Source organism: Symphodus melops, assembly GCF_947650265.1.
Source record: "Symphodus melops genome assembly, chromosome: 13".
Taxonomy (NCBI): Eukaryota; Metazoa; Chordata; class Actinopteri; order Labriformes; family Labridae; genus Symphodus; species Symphodus melops.
The window spans coordinates 11,009,362-11,035,984 of record NC_136703.1 but is presented as its reverse complement, the minus strand read 5'-3'; the positions used below and the strand labels follow the sequence as shown (position 1 = coordinate 11,035,984).

General features: G+C 39.0%; 2 protein-coding genes across 5 annotated transcripts; one reads left to right on the top strand and one right to left on the bottom strand.

Annotated features, from left to right (window-relative positions):
• The first annotated feature begins 5,131 nt into the window (after positions 1-5,131).
• On the top strand, positions 5,132-11,278 carry LOC306833944 (5-aminolevulinate synthase, erythroid-specific, mitochondrial-like). 2 transcript variants are annotated; one of them, XM_079359589.1, is made up of 10 exons: positions 5,132-5,258; positions 6,127-6,485; positions 6,619-6,714; positions 6,801-7,023; positions 7,490-7,674; positions 7,876-8,055; positions 8,594-8,758; positions 9,884-10,152; positions 10,324-10,486; positions 10,696-11,278. In XM_079359589.1, the coding sequence occupies exons 2-10, from the start codon at positions 6,155-6,157 to the stop codon at positions 10,857-10,859; spliced, it is 1,776 nt and encodes a 591-aa protein (XP_079215715.1). In that variant the 5' UTR covers positions 5,132-5,258; positions 6,127-6,154; the 3' UTR covers positions 10,860-11,278. The 2 variants fall into 2 exon arrangements, with proteins under 2 accessions (XP_079215715.1, XP_079215716.1); XM_079359590.1 differs by lacking the exon at positions 6,619-6,714.
• A 110-nt stretch (positions 11,279-11,388) lies between these two features.
• ttc34 (tetratricopeptide repeat domain 34) lies at positions 11,389-25,881 on the bottom strand. 3 transcript variants are annotated; one of them, XM_079359587.1, is made up of 9 exons: positions 25,567-25,881; positions 24,756-24,803; positions 22,842-24,616; positions 22,314-22,536; positions 21,499-21,691; positions 19,934-20,100; positions 19,258-19,531; positions 18,882-19,096; positions 11,389-12,533 (listed from the first exon to the last, which is right to left on the bottom strand). In XM_079359587.1, exons 3-9 carry the CDS (start codon positions 24,545-24,547, stop codon positions 11,988-11,990), a joined length of 3,324 nt encoding a protein of 1,107 aa, XP_079215713.1. In that variant the 5' UTR covers positions 24,548-24,616; positions 24,756-24,803; positions 25,567-25,881; the 3' UTR covers positions 11,389-11,987. The 3 variants fall into 3 exon arrangements, with proteins under 3 accessions (XP_079215713.1, XP_079215712.1, XP_079215714.1); XM_079359586.1 differs by lacking the exon at positions 24,756-24,803; XM_079359588.1 differs by lacking the exon at positions 24,756-24,803 and having other exon boundaries at positions 25,727-25,881.
• Between the last annotated feature and the right edge of the window lie 742 nt (positions 25,882-26,623).

Genomic DNA, 26,623 nt, shown 5'->3' with positions numbered 1-26,623 from the left:
ATGCAAACTGCAGGGGATCCTGTGTGTGTTGGACCTGGGGTCTGAGATGTTGGAGCAGCAGCCGTTCAAAGGTCTTCATAACGTGGGATGTCAGAGCAATTGGTCTGAAGTCGCCTGGCTCACTGGGGTTTTTCTTCTTGGGGAGGCACGAAGTCTCCAGAGCACAGGAACCTTCCCAAGCCGCAGGCTCATGTTGAAGACGTGCTGAAGCGGCTCCCCCAGCTCAGCAGAGCAGGTCTTTAGCATCCTGGGACACACCTTGTCTGGGCCTGCTGCCTTCCTGGGGCGGAGTCTTTTCAGCTCCTTGCTCACCTGGTCCCTGGTGATGGGGGGGGGGGGGGGGGGGGGGGGGGTGAATTGTCTCTGGAGATTGTGTTTGTCCTGGTGGGAGTGTTGGGGGGAGTGAGAGGGAGGGAGGGGGTGTGTAGAGGGGTGCTGGGGGGACAGGCACTGTCTAGTGATGGTGGAGGGGAGGGGGGATGATGTCTCTGGAGATGGAGGGGGTTGCGCAGTCCTGGGATGTTGTGTTTGTCCTAGTGGAGGTGTTGGGGGGGGTGAGAGAGAGGGAGGGGGTGTGTAGAGGGGTGCTGGGGGGACAGGCACTGTCTGCAGCGATGGGGCAGTCAAACCTGTTAAAAAACAAGTTGAGCTGGTTTGTTCTCTCAGGGTCCCCGTCTTCTGCATTGTTGTTTTTCTTCTTACAGCCTGTGATGGTTTTCATGCCCTCCCAGACCTCCCTCATGTTGTTCTTCTGCAGCTTCTGCGCTACCTTTCTTCTATACTCCTCCTTTGCCTCTCGGAGTCTGACCTTGAGTTCCCCCTGCACACGCTTCAGCTCTGCCTGGTCTCTCTCCTTGAATGCCCTTTTCTTCCTGTTGAGGATCTCCTTGACATCGCTGGTAATCCAGGGCTTGTTGTTTGGGAAGCAGCGCACAGTTTTAGTGGGAACCACAACGTCCATACAGAAGTTCATGTAGTCAGTTGTGCAATGTGTGACCCCCTCAATGTTCTCACCATGTGTAGAGACAGTGCAGGGCACTCCAGTCAGTGGTCTCAAAACAGTCTCTGAGAGCCTTCTCTGCCTCACGAGACCACTTTTTGAAGGTGCTTGTCGTTACCGGTTGTCTCTGGATCTTTGTCTTGTACTGTGGTTTGAGTAGGACCAGGTTGTGATCGGACTTCCCCAGAGGTGGTAAGGGGGTGGCAGTGTCGGCGTCCTTCACGTTTGCATACAGGAGGTCTATTGTCCTGTTCTTCCTGGTGGGACAGCTTACAAACTGGTGAAAGTCCGGTAGTGTAGTGTTCAATGGAACATGGTTAAAGTCCCCTGAGATGGCAATGAAAGCATCAGGGTGCAGTGTTTGTAATCTTGAGATGTTCGACTGGATGACGTCACACGCAGTCTCGACGTGCGCTCGCGGAGGAATGTAAACACAAACAACAATGGCGTGGGAGAACTCCCTGGGCATGTAATATGGACGGAGACCTACCGCCAGCAGCTCGATGTCTTTGCTGCACGCTTAATACACGCTTAATACAATATTACATTATTCCACTCGCATTTTACATTATACAGTAAGTATAATTGTAAGTGTATAAAAAGTGACATTTTTGTTTTGTTTTCGATTAATCTTTTGGATTAGTCTTTTTTCCACAAGACAACCTCACAGGGGTGGCAGAGGCCCCTTTTCACACCTGAACAGGGGAGGCTATTTGCACCATTGTTGTAGAAAACAATGCCATCGGACTAAGGGAGATACAGAGTGCCATTATAGAGGACAACAGCATTTTTTAATAACATTCAACATCAGCATCTCAACCATTGATGCGGATGCTGATTGGTGCTGAAAAGACACCAAATGTGTGTGTGTGAAGCAGCTGTACACCGTTTCATTTGAAATAAATGGTGAAAGAGTGAAGGAGCTGCACTACCAGTATGCACAGGTAAGACATGTATGAGCATGCGGCATCACAGTACAACAGTACAACATTGTATAGTGATATACGTAAGTAAGGGCCTGATTTACTAAGATTCAATTAAAAAGTACTAAATTGCATGTTCATTGCAAAAGTTTGCACATTTGGCTTGTGGGCGTTTTGCGGACGTGATTTATTAAGAACATTTGCGTGAATGATGTCAGGTGCAAACCTTGTGGAGGCGGTAGTATTTCTGTCAAGCTTTTGTGTGTTCTACTGGTTTACATCACAGAGAGTTTGGACGGAAAGCTGGACGACTGACAGTACAAAATATGTCTTAGTGAGAGGCAAATGAACGTCAAGTATTTTCAAATAATAGCAGATAAATATGAATATAACAAAAGGAAAAAGTGGCTTATAAGAAAACCTCAGTATTAAACAGGGCCTCTCTTTTCTTCCCTCCCTCTTTTGAATGAATTGTAATACATTGCGCAGGAGGTGCGAGTCCTCTGTGGCACTGGTGCTCAGTGTGTGTGCCACTCGTGCCATCGTTGCGCAGCAGAAGCTGGTCAGCGCTGTGTCTGATCGGACATAAATGCCATGGCAACAGGTACTGAAGTTGAGGGTACAAACATGGTAAGCCCCGCATTCAAGCGTCCCACAGTGCAGCAGCGAGGTAGAGGGATGTAGAGTAAAGAGACGAGCGCGCCTGGCGCGCACCAGAGACACGCAAACCGAGAAAATGAAATGCCCAGTTTAGAATGTAATGTTGGCGAAAAGAGGGAAATAGGACGACATGTCAATGTTGAAATTCTTTAGAATGCAGACGCTGTGAATGTTCAGTTATAGTTTAATCATGGCATTTGTTTTAAACTATTATTAAAGCAAGATAAAAAAAAAATGCATACCCTTAATTTTTCTGTCATTTAAACATGTTAACACGTCTTTTATTGTGCCTATGTCTCCTCCTAACTGCAGCCTGCTGTGTGTAACACTGGGGCTCTTGGATTAGCACGTTCTTTTCAAAGGTGTTAAATTCAAACACCGTCACAATCACCGCAATTTTTGCCTGGCTTGTTAAATCACATCGCGTGTACTAACTTAACTTCATTGCATTTTCTCCTCCCAGTATTTTGCACGCTGAGGCAGAAACGCCTCGTATTGCATATTCATTAAGGCAAACTATTTGGACAATACGTGTTGTTTTGCTCATTTGAAAGATGCAATCCTCACTGCACGCTGTTAGTAAATCAGATAGTAAATTTTTTGCTGGTGGTATCAAGTTTGCACACGTTTTAATACACGCAAATGTTTAGTAAATCAGGCCCTAAGTGTGACCTTTACACATTTGCTATGGCTATAGAAAAGCAGATCCAATCCGTATGTGATGTAACTGTATCTTTCCCAAATGAAAATGCATGTAAGTCATCAAATTCATCTGTCATTTTCTGGATATAGCGTATGATGGATGAGGCTGGCTTCAATCTAACAAAACTCAGAAGGCATGGTTGAAATTTTGTCGGCCACAGAGCTACAGTTGATTGGGGCGGAAACATAATCATGGGTGCTGCTATCTCTGAGAATGGTGTACCAAGGCATATTCCCATTATTGGGCTGTATAACACAGAGCGTCTTGTCACCTTATTAAACACTACTCTACAGGGATCTTAACCCTAAAGAAGAGAGGGGTCAGATTGGAGATGACCTGCCAAAGTATGTGACAGTTTGGGACAATGTCATTTTTCATCACTTCAACATCACCAGGCAATGGTTTGCAACTGTAATTCCTACAGCACTGCATGTACAGTTTTTCCTAGGTAGATAGTCCTATGTTTACGTTTCTACTTTTGTTTCTTTTTCTCTGTACTATGCAGTGTTGTCTTTCCCTCTCTGTATCACAATGACGTGTTCTGTCAACAAATTACAGTACAAACCATTAAAGCGTGAATGTGAATTTTGTCCAGTCTCTTGCAATAAAACTCCCACATACACGACAATATAACCTCCAATTTACAATGATTGTCATCAAAACTTTAGCCATGATTTACATCAGAACCTCCCTCCAGAGTACTGACAACAGTATTGACAACATGACTAAGCAATTTAATCTTATTTGAGCCATGGTGTTTTGCCTGTATTTGTATGAATTGTTTTGAGAAATATTTACTGTCACTGTTTTGCAAATATAGAGGATGATTCGAGAAATTTACCATAGCGACTGAGAAAAATGAACTACTTTTGTACTAACAAGGCTAAACCATCAAATTTGAATCCGGACTTTTAAAATATTTTTATCAGAGTAACATTAGGCTAAATATGTGTATTTTCACTTTGGCTATATTTATTCCTTTAATCACCACTATGATTCCAAAACAAAAAAACAGGCCAAATCATTGTGGCTACATTGGTTTTCAGGACAGCAACCACTTTAAGGAATCATTACAGTGACACTCAGCAGTAATGATTCCTTAAAGTGGTTGAGTAGTTATGACGCTTAACATTTTAATCCCACTTGTAATTTGCATATTACAATTAAATCATGATAGGTCTCAAGTTTCCTTTTTACCCCTGGACCCTTCTACACTAATCGTGCATGTGTAGTTGACTCTATTGTGAACCATTAGGCTATTGAGTGATTGATTTTTTTGATTGATTGATGCCTTTTTTTCCGTGTAGTATGAAACACCAACAAGTGCTATATGAAAAATGTGTAAAAAAAAAAAAAAAAAGGAACAACAAAAAACTGTTTTTTTTTCACCATTTCACATAAACAAAAAGAAGTAGGAAGAACTACAAACGTAATTAATCCTAGGTCTTTATTACCCTGATTCATTTTATAAACAACATAGTTCAAAGTAGGTATTTATTACACTTTCATGCATAAAATGTTCCTAAAGTTTACTGGCGGGTATATGTTGTTGTTTTTATGTCACACTTAAAAATGGGAATGTAAAAACACAAGGTTACTTTTTCTATCATTACAATTAGCATCACTTTGATGTTTGTCAAAACATTTTTTATGTATTTATATTTTTGAAAAGGCGTCATCATTGTTCAAACTGTTAATACATGTCCAAACATTTTCAGGTTCTGTGGAGCTCTATCATTACTTTGCACCTCCCATGCACACACGCACATGCGCGCGCACACACACACCCACAGGCATACGCCTTACATAACTCCTAGACTGGCCCCCAAGTTGAACCCCATCTGACTTATCTGAAGGGTTATAGGGAGCCTGATGCATGTGTCAGGTCTTAAGTCTTTAACATTCATCCAGTTAACTGCAATACCTTTGCCTATTTGCTGTTTTGAAGTTCGTCCTCAGTGCAGGTCAACAGGTAAGCTTTCTGACTTTGTTTTCTCTTACATTTTTTATTCATTTATTTTATATTGGTAGTAAGTAGAGGCTTTGTCTTTTTTTGTAAATTTTGCTGTCAACATGTCTTTCATTATTTTGTAGTAATAGTACGAGTTGTATCACTTTTAGCAATATCATAAACATTATTAGTAGCAGTCCTGTTGTAATATACAATGTTAAACATCACTGTTTAACAATTGTATTGTTAGATTAATTAAGTTTAAAGCACAGTTTTGCCAAAACAATATTGTATTAGATTTACAAACTGTGGCTAAAGGATATATTTTTATAATGTGATCAAAAATGTAATGTTTTGGAAAGAAATTACACACAAAATCGAGTTATGTACTTCTTGTGTTTAAAGGCACTCGTGACTTAGATAACATCTAACCACAAGAGAGCCACAATCCCAAGAATTGCTCTTATCTGCAGACCGCAGGAGATTGTGCTGGAAATTGTAGGGATGGTCCATCTTTAACTAAATAGTATCATCAGCAAATATTAAAGAGTATCAACAATTTTTGACACTGTTTAATAAATTATTGAGTGTTTTATACATATTAGTCAGTGCATAGAAAGAGTTAATGACGTCTGTCAGGGCAGCTCTTGAGTGTCTGCAGGGTAAAGATAAGAAGCAGCAACCTGCCGCACCCTGGAGGAGGCACCTACTGGTTCCTATAGCTTAACTAAACCAATACATACATCATATTGCCTTCATTAATAACATACTTTGGAATGATGGGATGTTAATTTTATGGAGCTAAGTTTCAAGTTGGATCATGTTTTCTTCCTGTTTCTTCCTTCCTGTTTTCAAATGTTTCTTTTGTTTTGACTCAATTTTAACTTAGACTCAGAACATCACTTCATTGAAGAACAATGGCAGCCTTCCTACATCACTGTCCCTTCCTTAAGTCCGTGCCTAAGCCAGCTTTGAGAAGAACCGGAGCCACCCTGCTGTCTATGGCCGACCAATGTCCAATCATCACTCGACAGATATGTTTGAGCGGCCTGGGCTCTCTAGAGAACAAGCTGACTGTCTCACCCACAAAAACAAAGAGACACCTTCTCCCCACTGTGGACCAAAGGCAGCTGTATGCCCAAACAGCTACTCAAGTAGCTATGTCTCTGTCAAAAAGCTGCCCTTTTGTCACCACTCAGATTGGGATGGTCAAAGCCAGCCCTGAAGTGCAGGAGGACGTCAAAGAAGGTAAGTAATTGTTGATTCTGCAAGAAACACATCCAACATCAGAGGAATAAAATTTGAATTCAAACAGAGGCAAAGCTACTTTTAAATACCAAAAAGAATCCAAGATTTGATAGACCCTCACTCCCTTTTTCAGGTTTGATGAGCTCTCTCTTGAAGGGTTTAAAGGATTCAATTCTCCAAAAATCTGCTCAAACAAACACTGTCACCCACCTTCTTAAAGACAACATGAGTATGTCTTATAGCCAAAATAATCAAAAAGCTTATATAACCTGTTATTTGCACTCATTCAAAAAAATAACACTGTTCTTCTTGCAGTTGGCCCCAGCTACGACTATGATCATTTCTTCATTGAAAAGATTGCAGAGAAAAAGAAGGACCACACATACAGAGTCTTTAAAACAGTCAACAGAAGTGCTGAGGTATTCCCTTTTGCTGATGATTATTCTGTCATCGGGCGAGAGGGCTCCCAAGTGTCTGTCTGGTGCAGCAACGACTATCTGGGAATGAGTCGGCACCCTAAGGTTCTCAGTGCAATCAGGTAAAGTGAGACAGAAATACAAATGTGAAATTATTGTGTTAAAGTTTAAAAGATGAGCTCAAACTTTAGTTTTCTAAAACTGAATTTTGCAGTTCAAAACTGTTTATGGGTTATTATTTTACATAATGGCTCTAACGTCCATTGAATTTGTAGTGTCAGTGATTAATTATTGTGTGAAAGGACCAGTCTATGAATGCCTTTTTCATGTTTTTTTATTCCTACGTTGTTATACCAGGTTAAACTTTTGAGACTTTAATGTTTTTACTTCTATCTACTCTTTAGTCAAGGAGGCAAATGTGGAGAACTACCAGTGAAACAGCAACAGCCACTTTTAAGACCCATTTATTGAGTGGGTTTTGCAGTACATGCAAATATTACAAAGCTTTGAATTAAAATATAATTGAAAAAAAGGATTGGATAGCTTTTGTGGCATGATGTTCCATCATTGTGTTCTGGATGTCCTCAGTGATGCCCTGGAGAGACACGGTGCAGGAGCAGGGGGGACCAGGAACATATCAGGCACCAGTCATTTTCACGTGTCTCTGGAAAAGGAGCTTGCTGAGCTGCACCAGAAAAAAGCAGCTCTGGTCTTCTCCTCTTGCTATGTGGCAAATGACTCCACTCTCTTCACTTTGGCAAAGATGCTTCCAGGTAAACAATGGTTTGATGGAATAGATTCAACAGTAATGAATAGTGAAGTCTATCAGAAACGTTTCAGAGGTGATATGGCCTGTTAATTTATTATATTAAATACTACAGATACAGTATATTACATATATAACATGTTATTAGGATTTGTTATGTTCAGAGAGAAATCAACTTCACTGGTTTTATTATGTGTTTACTGTGCAGGTTGCGAAATCTACTCTGATGCAGGAAACCACGCATCAATGATTCAAGGAATCAGGAATAGCAGAGTCAAACGCTTCATATTCCGCCACAACGATAGCCAGCACCTCGAGGAGCTGCTGCAACGCTCTGATCCAAAGATTCCCAAAATAGTGGCCTTTGAAACTGTGCACTCAATGGACGGTGAGAATATTTATGTATATTTGCAGTGCTAGAGTAACTTTTTTTATGTAATTGATTCAAACATATGGTGTAGTTAAAATACTGAAACTAAGCTTTTATTATATTTTCTTTAAATAATACGATAATTTATATGCAATTGTATTCTTTATGTGTATTTACTCAATAAATTACTGTATACAATTGTGTGTATAATAGTTTATAATGTGAAAAAGGAGAAAGTTATAAAAGTCTGAACAAGTTTGGAATTTTCAAAGTTGTATATACATTGCTAATTAAATAAATTGACATGTAATTCTTTATGTATTTTGTCAATTAAGTCTAGTAGGCCTACCTAATGATCATTAAAATTCATAATCAATAGCTAATAAAGAGAAAGTCAGTTGCCTGACTTTCAAAAACAATGTAGATAACTCCCAACATGTATTTTAAGTGAATAATGAATATCTAGATTATAGACTTTAGGGAAATTTGCAGCACATATTTCCTGCTGATCACCTTTATGGCTCACTTATACAATTTTATTCTGTGTGGCTTTCAGGGGGCATATGTCCTCTGGAAGAGCTGTGCGATGTGTCTCACCGTTACGGAGCTCTGACGTTTGTTGATGAGGTTCATGCTGTGGGTCTGTATGGAGCACATGGAGCTGGAGTGGGAGAGAGGGACAATGTGATGCACAAGATTGACATTGTTTCTGGGACCTTAGGTGAGAAATGTGCCTTCTTTGAAAAACGTTACATCTTTGTTACCCACCTGTTTTATTTAATCATTATGATGATGATATATCCTATGCATAAAATACATATATTTAAGGCCACTCCTTAGCTGATAACTGTTGTCCTAAACAGTATGTCCTTTTACAAGGGCAAGGCAAACAGCCTCAAACTGTCGCAGATTATTGCCCGTCTTCTTAGAAAAACTCTCACTTCCAGTCAATTGAACTGACAAAAACTGTTGTAGTGCAAAAAGGCAGCAATAGGCTATCTCTGAAAAAGCATGTCACTTCTCATATATAGGTTAAATGAGGACAGTAGAGGACGAGAGAGCTCAGAGGAAGCAGATACTGTATCTGCTGGGTGCCAGCTCTACTCCCTCTCTGATTGCTCTTATAAAACCATCAATAGGGATTTCATGCTGTGTAGCCTTAAGACAGACGAATGGTTTTAGGTAGGAGTCCCTGTCAACAGTTTCAACATCAACTTTACTTAGGCTATATGGTTGCAATTGCTCAAAAGGAAGAAAAAGTAATAGTAACAGCAGTAACAGTCACTACAAAGAGCAACGTGAATAGTTTAACAGTAGGCCTAGCGGTAGTGTTGCTGTCTATGGCTGAAGTACAGTCATAGACTGTAAATATTAGGAGTACAGCGGAGCGCTCCTTTAATGCCTTTTTCACTGCTTTTTTGGTGTGGTATAAACATGGATGAATCGGATTAGTTATTACTAGTGTACACTTAACATAGGACCCTCTGCCATCAGTGTGTAAATGGGTGTGAATGGGTGAGCCTGCAGTGTAAAAGTGCTCGGAGTATTGAGAACAATAGAAGTCCATTTACCATTTAAATATTTTAGTGCATGTTTTAAAAAATGTACCACTTTTCAAAGTGTCACATTGTAGTAAAATATATGTTTTGTGTGCTCAGAATTAAATATGTTCAAATGTGAAATGTTAATCTTCAATGTCACTTTACCTTTAAGTTCTAAGTAAAACGAGCAATATAAAGTCATAATAGTCACAATATGTCGCATTTGGATCATCAATGATTTCAATCTCGGAATTATTTCTGTTCACTCCCCTAACATACTTTTTTATCATCTGTTGCTGTTCCAGGCAAAGCCTTCGGCTGCGTTGGAGGCTACATTGCCAGCAGCGCCGCCCTGGTTGATACTGTGCGCTCCTACGCTGCAGGCTTCATCTTCACAACTGCCTTGCCCCCCATGGTCCTGTCTGGAGCTCTGGAGTCAGTCCGGGTCCTAAAGAGTCCTGAGGGCCAGGGGCTCCGCAGAGCCCACCAGAGGAACGTCAAACACATGAGACAGCTACTGATGGATAAGGGCCTACCTGTGGTCAACTGTCCCAGTCACATCATACCCATTCAGGTATGAGAGTCTAGCAGTGCTGGTACATTAAGACCATCACTTCAGCAAATCATCATCTGACTTTTCTGGTAGTTAGAGTTTAAGATCAGATGTTTATCATATGAAAGGATGTACAGTATTTATCTATAATAGGACTGGAAAAACAATTAACTTTTAATAAAAACATTTTAGGTGGGCAACGCTGAGCTGAACAGTAAGGTGTGTGACACACTTCTTGAGAGACACAACATCTATGTCCAGGCCATCAACTACCCAACAGTGCCTCGAGGTGAAGAGCTATTACGTCTGGCTCCATCCCCTCATCATGATCCCACGATGATGAACTATTTTGTGGGTGAGTGCAGGAAACCTGAGAGAAACTAGATCTGTGTTGTTTTTGTTAGTGAATTTTGTTTGTTAGTCTATGGGGGAACAATGCTCCCATCACAAAAATAACACAGTAATCTTAATGACTAGATATTTGTTTTTAAGCCAAAAAGTAGTAAAGAAGTAAATATCTGCATGTAAGTGTTCATGTTTATGAATGCTTGTGTTTTATCACAGAGAAACTGGTGGAGGTGTGGCAGGACTCCGGGCTCAGGCTCAACAGTGCTGCCAGGGCATCTTGCACCTTCTGTGACCGTCCACTGCACTTCGACCTTATGAGTGAGTGGGAAAAATCCTACTTTGGCAACATGGAACCACAATACATAACAGTGTCTGTATAATTATTGTCTTAACAGTAATCATCAGCATAGCAACATAAAAATGTAAATGTATACTTACATCTATTTAGTAAGGTCCTTTACCTGCTTTTTGTAAACTGTCTCGAGAAAACACCTGTTATGAATTGACGCTATACAAATAAAGATTGATTAATTGATTGATAAATCATACAGACATACTTCAGGTGCACCGGGGAGAGTACTGAAGTTATAATTTCAACATTACTTAATGTCAGTGATATGGAGTAATTCCAGTATTAATTTGTTTTCATGCAACAATACTAAATTGAGTTTGCTATAATGGATAGGATTTTTTCAAGTGTGCCTTCTTAATTATAGGAGCATAAAAACCTGCACATTAGGCACTTTCTTAAATCTCTTACTTGGTTGTCATGAATTGAATAAAACAATATTTAATCTTATGTGGTGTGATTTCATACAATGTACTCATGATGATTATTGTCTGTTTATTCACAATGTATCAACTAATGTTTCATTCAGTAATTGATGCACTATCAAAGTTATTTGGTACACCATTCATACTGTAATATAATAATTATATGAAGAATTAATTATATATGATGCAAGATACATCACAATAAATTATAGAGCATACATACCATTCCAGTTAACCTTAAGACTTGAATTGAAAATGGAAGACATAAGATGTGTGTTGTTAAGTGTCCTCTAAAAATGTTCAAACTTGTAACTATATATTTTAGCCCTGTACTTCAGCTCCAATCAATTTCGTTCTATGACACGCTGCAGCTCCAATGAGGAGTTTTTGGTAATGAAACAAAATGAAATTAATAACAATGCCTCATATATTTACTTAAAGAAAACAAGAACATCAGCAATTAAATGGATTATTACAGTAATTTGTAATGCCTATAACTTCTGATTCATGATGGGAAATATGTTTTACAGGTTGAGACTTTTAATGAAGAAAATGCAAATTATTAATCAGGAGGTCAATGTCAGCAAAAAGATTAGAGGTACTACTTTGTCCACAGGGATTGCCAAAATGCATTTAAACCAAAAGTTACTTAAAGGAGCCTAGAGGTATCGGCACTTGCATGATTACATTATGTGACCTCCGCCAAAGCTACTTAATGATTCTAACGATCCTCACTAGTTGACATTGCAGGGGCTGGCAACTTCTCTTTTGACCTTTGCCTTCAGTCTTCGAAGCTCTGGATTCTCACAGTTGATAATTAGCCCACATTCAATAAATGCCCACGCTTTACTGAGCTGATGTGCTCCATAGTGCTGCAGGGCCCCCCGCAGGAAGCACTCAGCCAGACACAGCCTCCCCACACCAATCTCCACACATTGGATGGTCTGGTCTTTATGGAGTTCCAAAGCTTGAGTAAAGTCGTCTAGGGCTGCTCCCTCTCTGGAACAAATTAACAGGCTGTGGCCACGTCTACAGAGGTCCTCCGCCCAAACTTGAGGTTCATCTGAGCAGCTGGAGTCAGCTCCCTGGTGTCTCTGGATAACTCTATCAAGGTCAGCTATAGCATGTTCGTGTAAGCCCAGCTGAGCAAGACAGGCAGCCCGCTGACGAAGATACTGAAGTCTTTGATTGCCCGCTGCATGAACTGCAACATTCAGGAGTGTCAGGGCCTGATCCCAGTGACCACCTGATGACACACTGCTGACTACCTCTGCTGCTGCCTGTAATAGTGTGGAGAAAAAGGCAGAGAGTAAATGCGCAGTTGATAAATGCATCATTCCTTATTTACAGCATTTAAGCTTTAAGAAAAGAAACTGTACTTATCCAAATACAAACAATGTATCATTATTAGTAGGTCTGAACAATTAACCACTTTAGTCATCACAATGTGAAAATGTGCAATGACGATTGACGATCTTGATAGCAAATGCGATTGGCTAGCTAGCACACAATAGACGCAACAGAAGGGACAAATGAGGAAAAAGTTGGAGAAAAAAATAGCACCTAATGACAGATAACTGTCAATATTAATTAATTATTCATTATTATATCATATACTATGTATGTATGTATATATGTGTGTGTGTGTGTGTGTATATATATATATATATATATGGTATTAGATAGAGTCAAGTTCCAGATTACATAATTCACTCATTAAGCAATACTACAGGTCTGTTGGGCAGTGGGTCCATCAGAGGCAAACAAGGCGGCGGACAAACATATCCGGACCGACCTACACAAACACAACAATGGACATCACCAGAATATATTTAACAAAGCACATCAACTGCAATCAATTAAACTCAATCAAACAAATAACTATTATAAACTAAGCTACAGCACCAAAGTATTTACAAACAAACAAAGTGGCAAAAGTGTGTGTGTGTGTGTGGTTGGGTGCGTCTGTGAGAGGGAGAGTTAACAAAATAGCAACGCCATCACCATGTGTAAAATACAGATAAGGTGGTGGACACAGACGAAAGGGTCTTTAATCTCACCATATACTTCTGAAAATGAAGAAGATATTTCACACTTGGACATTTTTTGGAATTCACTTAATATAACTTATATCTGCCCTGATGTTGTTATTGACTTGGAAAAAAATCTATCGTTCATCAGTGATAGAGCAGCAGCTATGTCCATGCAGTCTGGCAAGAGCCCATGCAGAGCTGGATTGATACACAGTTGAGTTTTATAAGACACTGAAACATTGAAACATGAACACTGCATTCTTCTCCTTAAAGCCAAGGATTGACAAGGCAAGGTGTCCCTGAATCCTTTGCTGTAAGAGCCATGATTGTTTTACCCCAGGCCACCAGAGGTCAGGCTGGGGTGCCACCTTGTGTGGGCTGAGGGTGGCTACAGGTGTTTTAAGATGCTGTGATTAATGTTTAAGGATGGTGTGGAAGGAGCAAATAGTTTCGACTGTGCTCTTATTTTCTTTGTATTTTGAGCGTTTTGGTTATTGGAACCACACAGGAAAATAAATCCGTTTTGAGTTATTTAAGGCTACTTATGACTTTGTTTTTTTTTTTTAGTTCAAACTGAGTACACGTCAGACATTTCATGCCCTGGGGACCTTGGCTCAACTTATCAAAGAACTTGTATGGACAGGAGATGATGTGTTGATTTTGAAGTGATTTTCCTTCTAAATTGCAGTTTTATTGAGTTAAAATGGTAGGAAAATAACAGAAAGGAATAAAATAAAGATAAATAAGAAATGAAGTGTAAAGACACTAAATATTTTCTGACAATGGAGTCGGAAAATATAGGTAAATATTTAGAATAAGCGCAATGATTAGCAAAAAAAAAAAGGTAGTTAAATAACACTATGCAGGATTAATGAAGTCAGGGCCCACATCTTCTTAAGGGTAAGACATATGTATATTAACTATGGAGTGAAAGTTGGCTTTAATGAGAAATAGTCTAGTTTGTGTAAAATAAAAACAGGGAAATAACCCTGGCCAGGGGAATTAATAGAATTTAACTGTAGTGTAGGAATGAAGATGAATAATGAAAATAAGAGAAATGAAGATGAGATGAAGAAATGATAAATGAAAAATAAGAAGTTTAAGAAAAAGTATGAAAAATAGAAGCACTAAGTGAAAAAAAAGTGTGCATTGAGCATGCTTTGTGGAATAACCCTCTAACAATTTGCTAAAAAGTTTTTACAAAAGTGACATTTTTAATGAAGGAATAGAGGAAAATATTAAATGAATCGACTAAAGAGAATGGAGTCTTTGGAGATTTGTGGCTGTGCTGCTGGACAGCCTGTGTATATATGTGTGTGTGTGTGTGTGTGTGTGTGTGTGTGTGTGTGTGTGTGTGTGTGTGCGTGTGGGTGTGGGTGTGGGTGTGGGTGTGGGTGTCGGTGCTGCACAGTGAATTATTTGTGTGTAAAAGCCTGTTAAATGTTATTGTTTAAGTGTAGCTGATAAACAAAATATAATAATTATAGGCAATTACAGTAGAATATTGATTAAAGGAGAAAGAGAAGACAAAAATCTCCTGCTAAAAGTTTAAATCTGAAAAAACAAACTATAAATGTGCATAGTTAGGAGAAGTTAGTAAGTATTCATTTTATATTTTGGCTCCTGACTGGAAGAAGACTGCTCGACCATGTGTGTGCTTGTTGACTCCGTGCACTGAGTGGATCTGCACCTTAAAAGAGACCTTAGAGAGGATGTTGACTATCTGATAGCCAGACTGTACTGGAAGCTAAATTTAAAAGGTGGCGCTAGAGGAGGTGCTTTAAAGTCTCCATCAGAGGGGAGAAGAATGAGCCCCCACTCTTTCTCTGTTGGATGGAGAGAGGAATAAAAAGAGAAATAAAAAAGGAGGAATTGGGGGAGATGTCTGGCTGAATTATGAATGATTTGGGCTTTTAGACATAGGTAAAATTAAGAATTGATCAATTTAAAAAGCATAAGAAATGAGGAATCTGTTGGAGCTCACTAGTATGTGCATGCATCCATTATGCAAATGACCAAATCGGACTTTAGAGAACTATGCTTTGTTTTCCACTCTTAAAATAGGAAATAAATAACTACTTTAATTTGTCCCCATAGCTTAGAAAATAGTTTAAACTGTCTAGTATATTCATCTTGCAGACATTTGAACCATTTCTTGATTGTAAAACAGTGATTGCGTTGGTTAAATAATTACAATGGAATTCTACTGACATGAACAATAAACGTAAACGTAAAAGAAATCTGAATTAGATGGTGCTACACTTGTTGGTATGACTTTAAAATAAAGTTGTATTAGTTCCTCTAAGCTCAGAGCTTACTTCCATTTTGCACAGAAGTAGCAGTTCAAAGTTGTATTGATATTATTTGAATTTACAGTTTATAATGAAAATCTGTTGATATAAAAGATGCCACTGTAGCTCAATGAGAAAGGAATTAATAGCACCTTTATCAAATAGGGTTATATGAAATCACACCAATAGGGGCAGATTAATGAGATACATTTATACAGGAAAAAACATAGATATGAACCATTTCTGAATTCTTGTTAGCTTAAGTTGCAGCCTGCACTCACTCTCACTCTTGATTTAGGAGACAGGAGCAGTCAGACTAAACCATTCTGTATATTCAGTAGGGGGGAGAGGAGCCCTCTAAGAGAGAGTCAACATTTTTTCAAGACAGGAATTTTTATTGTTTGTTTGTTAATTCTGACAATTTAGTTATCTTTTTGCAGCTATAACTTGGAGAATACAACAAAAAAAAGAATTAAGATCATTGGCTCCCTCTACATTGGATCCTTACGTATAGTCTCACGTTTCCCCTACAATGAGGCCCCTGGTTGGGCATGTGAGAACACTTTTACATGAAGACAGCTGTTTGTCCATTTAAATTTAGTATGCTGCAAACTGTAATGAGTCTTACCACACCACCTTCCGTTAACTAGGGTCACTCTTTTTTTCTTTATTTTTTGACCCATACTCTTATTGTGGTTTTTTGTTTTTAGCTGTGTGGACTTTAAGGTGAAGCCAAGTAATCTCGTTGTACAATTTGTATAATGACAATAAAGGCATTCTATTCTATTCTATTGAGATAGATTAAAGTGAGCCAAAGTATTTACAGATAAAGTGTGCATGATTCACAAATCATAAATTGTTATTGCAATGTGTACAAGAATTGAAAGTCTCAGACACTAAACTTCTGTTATGTTTCTTTCTTTTTTTGTCTCCTCTATTTTCCTATGATTGTGAGAGCACTGGAGGAAGAAAGACAGAGGAAATTACGTGTCTGAAGCAAATCAGTCCAAAAGGCAGATGCTGTGTGTGTGGATTCTTAAGCCATCTTAAACAAGGCCTGTGAGGTTTTATTTACAAACTCTTCCAAAAAGAAACCTGCATTTATCTATATGAATATACATTCATTGATAGCTAATATTTCTGATAAATTTTTGTTAGTTTTTCTCACATACAGGCGTACAGTATTTCTTTTTATATCTAACATTGTAATTAGTTCGTAGGGGTTCTTGGCAACAAACTGACTATTTGAAACTTTTGGTAAATCAAAGGAATAATGACTCAGTGGAGCAAGCGTTGGCCTGACATTGATCGACCTTGGCTAGTGGAAGGGACTTTGAATCCAGTGTGATTAAAACAATGCAGGTGCTTGTGTCTACTTATAAAGCAAACCAAAAGAAAGGAAAAAAGGGAAAGCGACGTAAGGAAAAAAGACAAACTGAACATGGCATTCTGTAGTTGTTTGAAAATGAGGGGCAGAAACTGTTAAAAGCAAGTGAAAAAAAGAGAAAGCAGTATACAATTAATAAAAACACATGATAAGGCAAAAGAGAAGTTGATGGAGAAGGTAAACACATCTTTTTCACATACTGCATCAATAAAGAAGCCCCCACCTAATGAGAAGGAGGTGAAGTTTGCTGATCTTTATCCTCGGCTCCCAGTGATTAGACAGGAAAGTAACTATCACATCACAGATGACGATGAGCAAATCAAAGAGTGAGGAAAGGCTTATCCTGCCATAAAGATGTACCCAAGCTGCAACACTAAAAAGAAGACCTGGTCTGGAAGTTGGAGCGGACAGCAATTTCAGAGACTGTAAACTGACGATGAAAGTGAAAGTGATTCAAATGAAGCTCAAACGTCTGACACTTTAGGATACACTTTGCATCAAAGAAAAGGAAAGAGACTTGATAAGATGTGTCCAGTGATTGTATGAGGACAATATTTAGAGTAAAAACATGTCACAAATACGTGAAAAGTAGCCTTATTGTGGTCCCAGCAATGGAGGATATCCTGCAGGCTGCAGGTCTTAAGAGATATGTGGCGACTGCAGTGTATGATGTTGAATTGTTGGCTGCAAACAGAGGACGAACGTGGAGAGCATTGAGAGATGCAATTGCAACAAACGTACACCTGATAATATCTTCATTGAGTCATTAGGCCCACAGGAAAACCCAAGAGCTTATGTGTCAAGGGCTCATCAGAAGTGTCACAGGAAATGACCTCAATTTTCAAGATAAATTTTGAGATCTAAGATACAGAAGGGGCTTCCCCTGCCAGTGCGGAGGAAATTAGCAGAGGTGGTTGGTCTCGGAAGTATGGTGAAAAGTGGGCATATAAATCAAATAGCACTTCAAGTTGAGCTATATTAGAAAAAAGAGCATGATCAGAAAGAACAAGACCAGGAAATTATTTGAAAACTTAACCAAATACGACTAGTGGGTAATCACATAAAGTAACAAAGTGGCTGATGAGGCTGCAAAGGCAATTACAGGAGCGAATAAATTGGGCAAAGTTTTTCTAGTTACCCATAAGGAGTACTTAGAAGACAAAATTACTCTCAGTCAGAGATGTAGTCTGGATGCAAAAAGCTGCTTCTGTAATTGATAAACAAATATGGATGGACCAAGACAAGAGGTGTAAAGTAACAAATTATATTGAAGTGGTTTTTAAAATCTGTACCTTTGTTTTTATTTGAGTAAGTTTTCTGTCATACATTTTAAATTACATCCACTAATGAGTAAAAAATAGAGGCCTGCTATCAATGATTTACGCCATTGAACTGGAGTAACAAGAGTACCTTTCTTATGGCTTGGTGCATTTTAGTTTCAGCTAAATTAGCCTTTGAGGACATTTGACTGCATTTGAGATGAAGCAGCCACAGAATAATTCAACTGAAAACAGTAAAAGACTCTTTGTATTTTATATTTTGTTTTTGTTATTGGAGTACAAAGAGAATGTTTGCAGGAAACATCCTGTCCCTGTTAATGTTTGTTTGTAAAGCTTTGCCTTCAATTGAAAACACAAAAAGAAAAAGTAACTAGTGACTTTTAATAAAAGTACATTATCGGTGAGCTTTTTTTTTTTTTTACTTTTAATTAAATATCACACAGTGCAAAATGAAATTAAATAATCTTGTAAGAAGCAGAGATATGGACATGTTTTTGTTCTTGTCATGTGAAATAATTTGCAGAAAAACACTAATTTGTTGATGGTTGTAAAACAAAAATGTATCAAAAGCTATCACAATCAAGTTATTAATGGAACTGACTCCATACTGAATTGAGGCTGCTTGTTCTAGACATACCTGTGCAATGAGTTTTCGCTTATTTACTGGCATCAGGGACAGCAGAAAATCCAGATTAGATGATTCTTTCTCATTAAGTTTGCTGAGCCTACGAGCTGCACAGTGATAGTTACTCTGCCAGGCCTCCACTACACCCAGCCTGGCCTGAGCCTCTGCATCTCTTGGCTCCTGGCCAAACATCTGGCCCAGATGAGCACCTGCGACTTTCACTTCACCTGGAGAAGATGGACAACAACAGTAGGGGTAGGGATAAATGTAAGCAAGGAGTACCTGATAGAATGTCATTTATCAAAGTGGAAACAGCCTGAACCATAATGTAATGTAACCATAATGCTTACACTGACTTCAAGCAGCCCAATAAAAATAAAAATTTCACCTTTGGCTAACAGTGTGTCCACATATAGAAGATGCCACTTGGGGTCTTTGCAGTCAGTCCTCATCAAAGCTCCACTTATTATAAAAGCCCCTCTAAGGTGCTCTTCGTGGCAGGGGACAGGGTTAGTGACCAGGATGTCTGACAGATTAGACCGACAGAACTGATGCAGCCAATCACAGACTAGCTTGCGTGCCTTGTCCTTGAGGGACAGGATGTCTTTGGTGACTATTTCTGGGTTTATCTGAAGTGCTGACAAGATATCATTGGTGCATTCCTAAAGGGAAAAAGATTTCAAAATTATTATGTTTTTATGAATTGCATATTGCCTACAGCTATAACAACTTTTTGTTAAGCTATGACTATGACTTGAATTTCCCTCGGGATCAATAAAGTATCTATCTATCTATCTATCTACTATCGTATCAGCAAAATATGTAAGAGAAATACGTTTCCCTAATATCTTGAACCACAGACATACTGTATGTGTGCTCACAAATCTACCAACATAAAACATACATCTTTTCTGAGCATTGTGATCTACTATGTAGTCAAAGTGTACCTTAAAAAAATTTTAAGTTTCTTTTTACAGCTGGTAGCAGTTCGTAATTTGAAAATCTGAAAAATGAATATTAAAGTCTAGACATCTGTAAAGTATGATAGACAGTAAATAGAATACCTGTTGTTTGTTCAGCATTAGATAGGTGAAGCCTCTTCCACAGAGTGCATGAACATGTTTTGGGTGACACTTTAAAATGGCACTGAAATCAAAGATGGCAGTCTTTCCTTGGCCCAGCAATGCATAACACCTGGCTCTTTCCAGCAATGAGTCTTCTGCCTCACCACCTACAACAATGCAGTTATGTGAGTGACATGATATAAATATTTACAGCATTAAAATGTTTCATTCTACTAACTTTATCTATAAACGTGTGAGTGTGTGTGTGTGTGTGTGTGTGTGCATATATATATATATGAAATATGTATATTGTACTGTATGTGTATACACATTATATATATATATATTATATATGAAATATGTATATTATACTGTATATATACTGTAAAATTTCATAATTTCAAATATGAAATGTCAAATGTTTGCTGTACTTTAATTTTTTTGAACTTCTAAACCTTCATGATGTTTAAAGCAAAGCGTTCAAAATATCATACCTACAATACCCACCAATAGCACAGATACTATTATTGCCATTTACATTTAAATTGATTTTCTTATAATCCCAATCAAGTTGTGTCCCAGATTTTTTTCAACTCTGTCTGACTTTTACAAAAAGTTAATATAAGCAGACATAAAGGATTAAGCAACAGCTAAATGATGCCTGTCTACATTTCTGGATTCAAAAAAGGAGGTTATGCTGTTCAAACATCATTAGGCTTTCTAGTTTTCCTAGAAATTCATTAAATGATATTGCCACTGTGTGTGTCCCAGTCATAACAGGTTAACTCTATATCACCTCAAAATCAGAACTAAATATGGAAAATTGTTTACAAATCTGTGTTTAGGTTAGTATTGAGAGAGCTCTAAGCAACTAAATTCGCAAATGACCATGGCTATGCTGTCAAATGAAAAAATATAACATTTGTGCTCTGTAAGATGTCAACTCTTTAAGATATTCCATCAGACAGGTGTAATTTAACTCAATTCCCTTTAATAATTGAATAATGTGTTAACAAATGAATAAGAACTTTATTGTCAATTAAATTACTACTAGGGATGCAAATTTTAGTCTCAAGTCTTTATATGATGTCATCTCAGTCAGATGGCTGTCAACTCCATTGCTAAGGTGTCACCTTGAGATGTATTTTTTTGTTATAATAATTACATTTATGTTCACACTAATTCATACAAAGAGTTTATGCCAACCTGCACATTGAAAGTTTAATAGCCTTGATGTTGATCTTCTAAAATATATTTTCTCAGCTTAGTCAATTTTCAAAAACAACAAACATAGGGTTTTGTCCCAATTCTTAAGAATTAGTGAGCCTATGTACCTCTGTTTTATCAAAGCCAAACAAGTAAGAAAAAAAAAACATCTGCGTAGTCCAATACCTTTATCTCTTTAATCATTACGCCAATTCAAAAATTATTATTTCTTTAATAAATAAGCTAATCTAAAGGTAAGTATTACCCACTATAGTAATAAAGTCATACATTTGAAATAACAAACATCCACATGTCATGAAAAGATAATTACTAACAACTAACTAACTAAAATTAATAACCAGATGCGATGATGGCAATGGAAAGATATGCCACAGCCTCCCTCACTGCGCTTTCCTCTTGTGTGCCCTCCAGGATGCGTTTAGCAGCAGAGTGACAGTGTGCCTGCAGGAGTGCCCGATCCTTTTGCTGTGACACCGCCAACAGAGGGCCCAAGCAGCATGTATCGCCACAATGGATGAGCTTTTTCAATAGCTGTAAGAAAAATGAAATGGCCTGTTTCATCTGTAATTAGTGATAAACGCTAGCTGACATTCCCAAACTAAGATGTTTTTTTTAGTTTGGAGGAATATGTTTCTTCTTTCAATAAAAGGACATCCACGGTCACAATTCTGTAGGTCATAATAAGGTACATTGTTTGAAGAATAAAGGTAGTGTTGACTGTTTATCATTCCATTCACAGAAGTTTTATAGATAAATGAGAAGAGAATAAATGAGAAAACATTATGTATAGTTCTAAATCTTAAGACTGGCAAGGAACAGGTTATATGTATGATTAAATGCCCCCTCACTGCAATATGAATAAAATAATATATTTATATTGGTGTGACTGTTCTTCTAAGTATTGAGACAAGTAAAGATTTAATGTACTGACATCCAATGGATAAATTTCTAACAAATACTTTCGCAAATAAAGAAATCCAACTTGAGGGATGTAAAATAGTCGTTACGGTCCTTTACATATTTAGCTATTTTAAGGCTTTTTCTTGGGATCAATCTTAGTGAATGAGAAAAGCACAGGCAATTACAAACCCAACTGTAGCAAACATTTTATACAAAACAAGAGTTTTAGACCCACTGACTTGAACCTACATACCTGATTGGTGTCATATAAAAAGCCTCTGTGCAGCTGCAGCAGAGCGAGGCGAGCCAGTATGGATGCTCGTGGACTACTGGGGCCAATGGAAAGTAGTAGCCGATAGGCTTCTTCCACCCGGCCCAGCTGGTACAATGCATCCGCCGCTATTATCTGAGACTCATCATTCCTGGGCTGGAGCTCCATCAACAGCAATGCCAGGGAGTGGACACCTGCAGGAATTCTGATGCACAGAGGGGAAGAGTAACAACAAATTAACAATCCTGAAAGAGGACCTTTTGATTTTATTAACAAGACTAGCACTGTTGACAATGTATTTCGAATTGATTACCTAAACTTTAGCAGATTACCAGACTTCTACAAACATTCACTTTAATAATCCCTGATGGGATTTCTTAAAGATTTATGTTGGTCTTTGTTATGTCTTTATAAAACAGGCAGGACTTTCTAGGGATTTTGATAACATCACATGTCAAACTGTCAAAAAAAAAAAAGTATTTATAACTAAATGTGAGGCAAGCATTATACCCTGATCTCTGATTGTCTCTCTTTGATGGAGCTTGCAGATGATCCCCTTTCTGATGTTGTTGGGAGTCTTCATGGGAACAGGACATGGATTCATAATCTCCTGTCCCCTCCAGCATTATTCGTCCCTGCTCCAGTAAAACAGTGATCAGGAGTCCCCGGTAGTTCCACGGCACCAAGCAGCGAACAGTCAGTGCTGTTTCTTGAGGCTGTAGCCTGCTGGCGGTCACATAGTCCAGAGCTGTGAGGTAATTTAAGCTGCCCATCATGCGCAGGAGGCCCCTTCCACACAGTGCCCGTACACAGCTGGTTGGGTGGGGGGCGCTGTGTTCAATCACAGCCTGGAAGTCTTCTAACGCCCCCTTGTGCTCATTAGAGAGAAGTCGTGCATATCCACGAAGAACCTGTACAGTGTTTTGATAGCTTTGCTGACCTCTAGCAGTAGCTAGCTGGCTGCAGATAGAGAGGGCCTCTTTGTGTTCCCCTCTGAGTAAAAGAGAGTCAGCTAGTCGTACTCGCAGCTCTCTGCTTCCTCCGTTAGGCTCCAAATGGCACAGCGTCTGTAACTGACTGATCACAGGATCCAGGAGTTCAACTCCATCAGTAGATCGAAGGTCTGGACGGATGAGGACCCGTTCTCTGTAACCAGACAGGCCCCTCTCTGCCTCCTGACGGAGATGATTGCGAACAGCCATCCCTGTACCTTGATCTGTGAATAACTTTTGGAAATAAATCCTGGCAGTTGCAGGATGACTCTCAAATGCCTCTCCCAGGTCCCTGCATGCCTCTGTAGTCCTTCCACCTGCTGACAAGCAGGCTGCTGCATGACACGTTAAGAGCTTTGCTCTTCTTTTGTGAGTTTCTTTGAATGACATGTCTTCACTGCTCTCTGTTTTCTGACAATGACCATGAAGCAAAAGAGCTGAGTAAACCTCTGCACTGTCACCAAACTTGCCTGTCAAAAATAAATATGCTGCTTGGAGTTCCTGCACTTCACTGTTATCTGGGGAGATTTTTAACAAAAACTCAATAACTTTTGAAGAAGTCTCCACACCAAGCTTTTCATACTCCTTTGTCATAACAGCACAATCATTATCAAACATCAAAGAAGGAATTATTTGCAGTAGTTGGTCTCTATAAGCCCCCACTATTTTGGGGAGGTGCTGATGTTGTCTTCTTTGAATGAGTGTGACAGTTTCAGATTTATTTCTCAGGTAAGCTCTAAGGTAAATCTTCAGCCCCTTGACACTGTGTGGCTCAGAGAACAAGCAAGCCAGAGCTTGTGTTATCTCCAACAAAATACCAGTATTACGTTGTGAATGAAAATCATGCTTCCCTTCAAGCAGAGCAGTGCAGCGAGCAAAAATCTCCTCACAGCTTTGTCCACCATTCTGAAGGAGAGACTCCATTTTGAAAATGGTGGCGGACAGATTGTTGGGGCAGAGTGTGGACAAAAACACGGCTGCAAGGCCTTTATTTAGACCACCAGCAGGCTGGTTGTCTCCATCAAACCAGCCTTCTATAGTAGAGATCACTCCACCCAGGCTGGACTTCAGTTTCCGCATGTGGGACATAGTAGAGGCAGCATGAGTCCTAAAGGCAGCCATGTAGAGAGTGGTAGCCTTCTCCAGTTCTCCAGCTTCAAGGAACTTGTCTCCTTCCTCACATAGCCCTGAAACGTTGATCCCAGGTTGCACCACAGCAGTCATGATCAGTCAGCAGGCACTTTTTTCCTTACTCATCCCAGTAATTGAGAGTGATTACAGCGTTAATGTCACCTGATGGTTTAATAAAAAGGAAATAAGGTCAAACATAATTTGAAGGCTTTTGAGCAATGTAAAAGTCCATTCTCAGTGTACTGATACAAAATGTCTCACAACAGACATTGATTGTTAATTAAAGAAAAGCACGTGTTACTTGTGACCAGTGGTGAGATTGAAACATTTTATTGAGGGAACTGTCCAACTATTTATTGGGGAAATAGAGGAAGCAGACATTGAATGATTGATTGTTTTTCAAAACCCGCACAACAAACAAAACATTTAAATTAATCTCAGCATTGAGAATAACATGCATCTATTTGGCTGTAACCCAAATGACTTTCATCATAGACCTATAAGTAATTTTTCTCATGATTTATTTTCATTTGACCAGTTTAAATTAATTATCCCTTTTGATGATGAGGTCATATTAAGAGTCACACTGAGGGCCACTGACATGCCTTACAGTAGAAATGGCTGTGAGATGGTCTATCTATCTGGATGAGCTGATATAAGCCTGGAGAATTCTATGACTGACCTCCCCTCCTTTTTTTGATGGGATGTTGCAGTGTATCATTTTTTTTTTTTTGAACAGAGAGGAGAAAGGGAGGTGATGACACCAACTTTTTGCCACACATTCACCCAATCATGTTCTGCATAAAAAGTTAATGAGCTGCGCGCATTGTAGGCTATCCTACTATAATTATATAAACGTCGGACACTCACCGATTTCATTTAGGCTAGAAGCCCAATTGCATACAGCTTTTAGGATAGCACACCTGTAATCGCGATATGAAAACACTGCGTAGGCCAATTTGACTCTGTTAAAGGGCGGTTTCTTGCATTTTCTGCATCCTACCTGCACAAAGCCTCATGTTGCAAACATTAGCAGCTACACCAGTAACAAAACTTAAAAAAAAAAAAAACTCAATTCGTGACTTTTTATACATGGAAATTAGCCTACTTACCGACACGGTTGTTGTCGTTTATTTTCTATGACTAAACGTTCCGTGTAGAAAACATTGGCTCCATTATTGTAATTTAATAGCCCGGCTGCTCAGGGTTGCCATGACAACGTGAAAACTCATACAACAAAAGCTCCCGCAGACAGAAGCAGGCTCCACCGACCCATAAGAAAGCTTCAAACACCTCCTTGCAGTGTCCTCTTCTGTTTTCGGAATGACACTTCCCTGATGCGCGTGATATTGTTCCTAAGCATGGGCCCGGTTGCCAGTGGAAACCATTAATGCTCGTTATCCCGGGAAGGCCACCACAATGCAGACACCAGCTCCTTATTAGTTTCCTCACTTTGACTCGGACAAAATGTGTAGCTAGTGCTTCTAGGCCAGGGGTCGGCAACCCGCGGCTCCGGAGCCGAATGCGGCTCTTTGATCCCTCTGATGCGGCTCAGATGACAGTTTACAATCCTGTGTGAAGATGAAGGTGACGTCATACAGCCCCGATGTGCAGACGCTGTGTGCTGAGGTTCAGGAGCAGAAATCACATTTTAATTGTTCAGTGAAATAGACAATTTATTATTCAGGTTGACAGCTGACTGCACAGCGCCAGTAAAAGGATAACGTCACACAAAGAGAGAGCGGCATTTTTGGTTTGCTGCCAGTGGATAATTTAAATTCGGCGTTTTGTTTTTTCATTACTACAAGAAGGAGTGAAGTAGACATTGAGTATTTTACTTAACCTTCAACCCGACGTCTTTTTTTCGGAGTTAAAAATGTTTTGTTGCATGCAGAAATGTTATTTCATTTTCTCTGCAGTCGTTCATTGATTTCATAAATGTAACACATATATAGTTTGTTTATAACACATACACATAGCAAAAAGCAAAAAAAAAAAACGTTATATGCAGTGTTATTTCATTTTAAATTTCAAACGAGTTTTGTGGCTCCCAGTGTTTTCTTTACTGTGTGAAAAGGATCCAAATGGCTCTTTGAGTGGTAAAGGGGTTGCCGACCCCTGTTCTAGGCAGTAGCGTCGTTAGGCTTATTTTATCATTTAGGGGGTCTG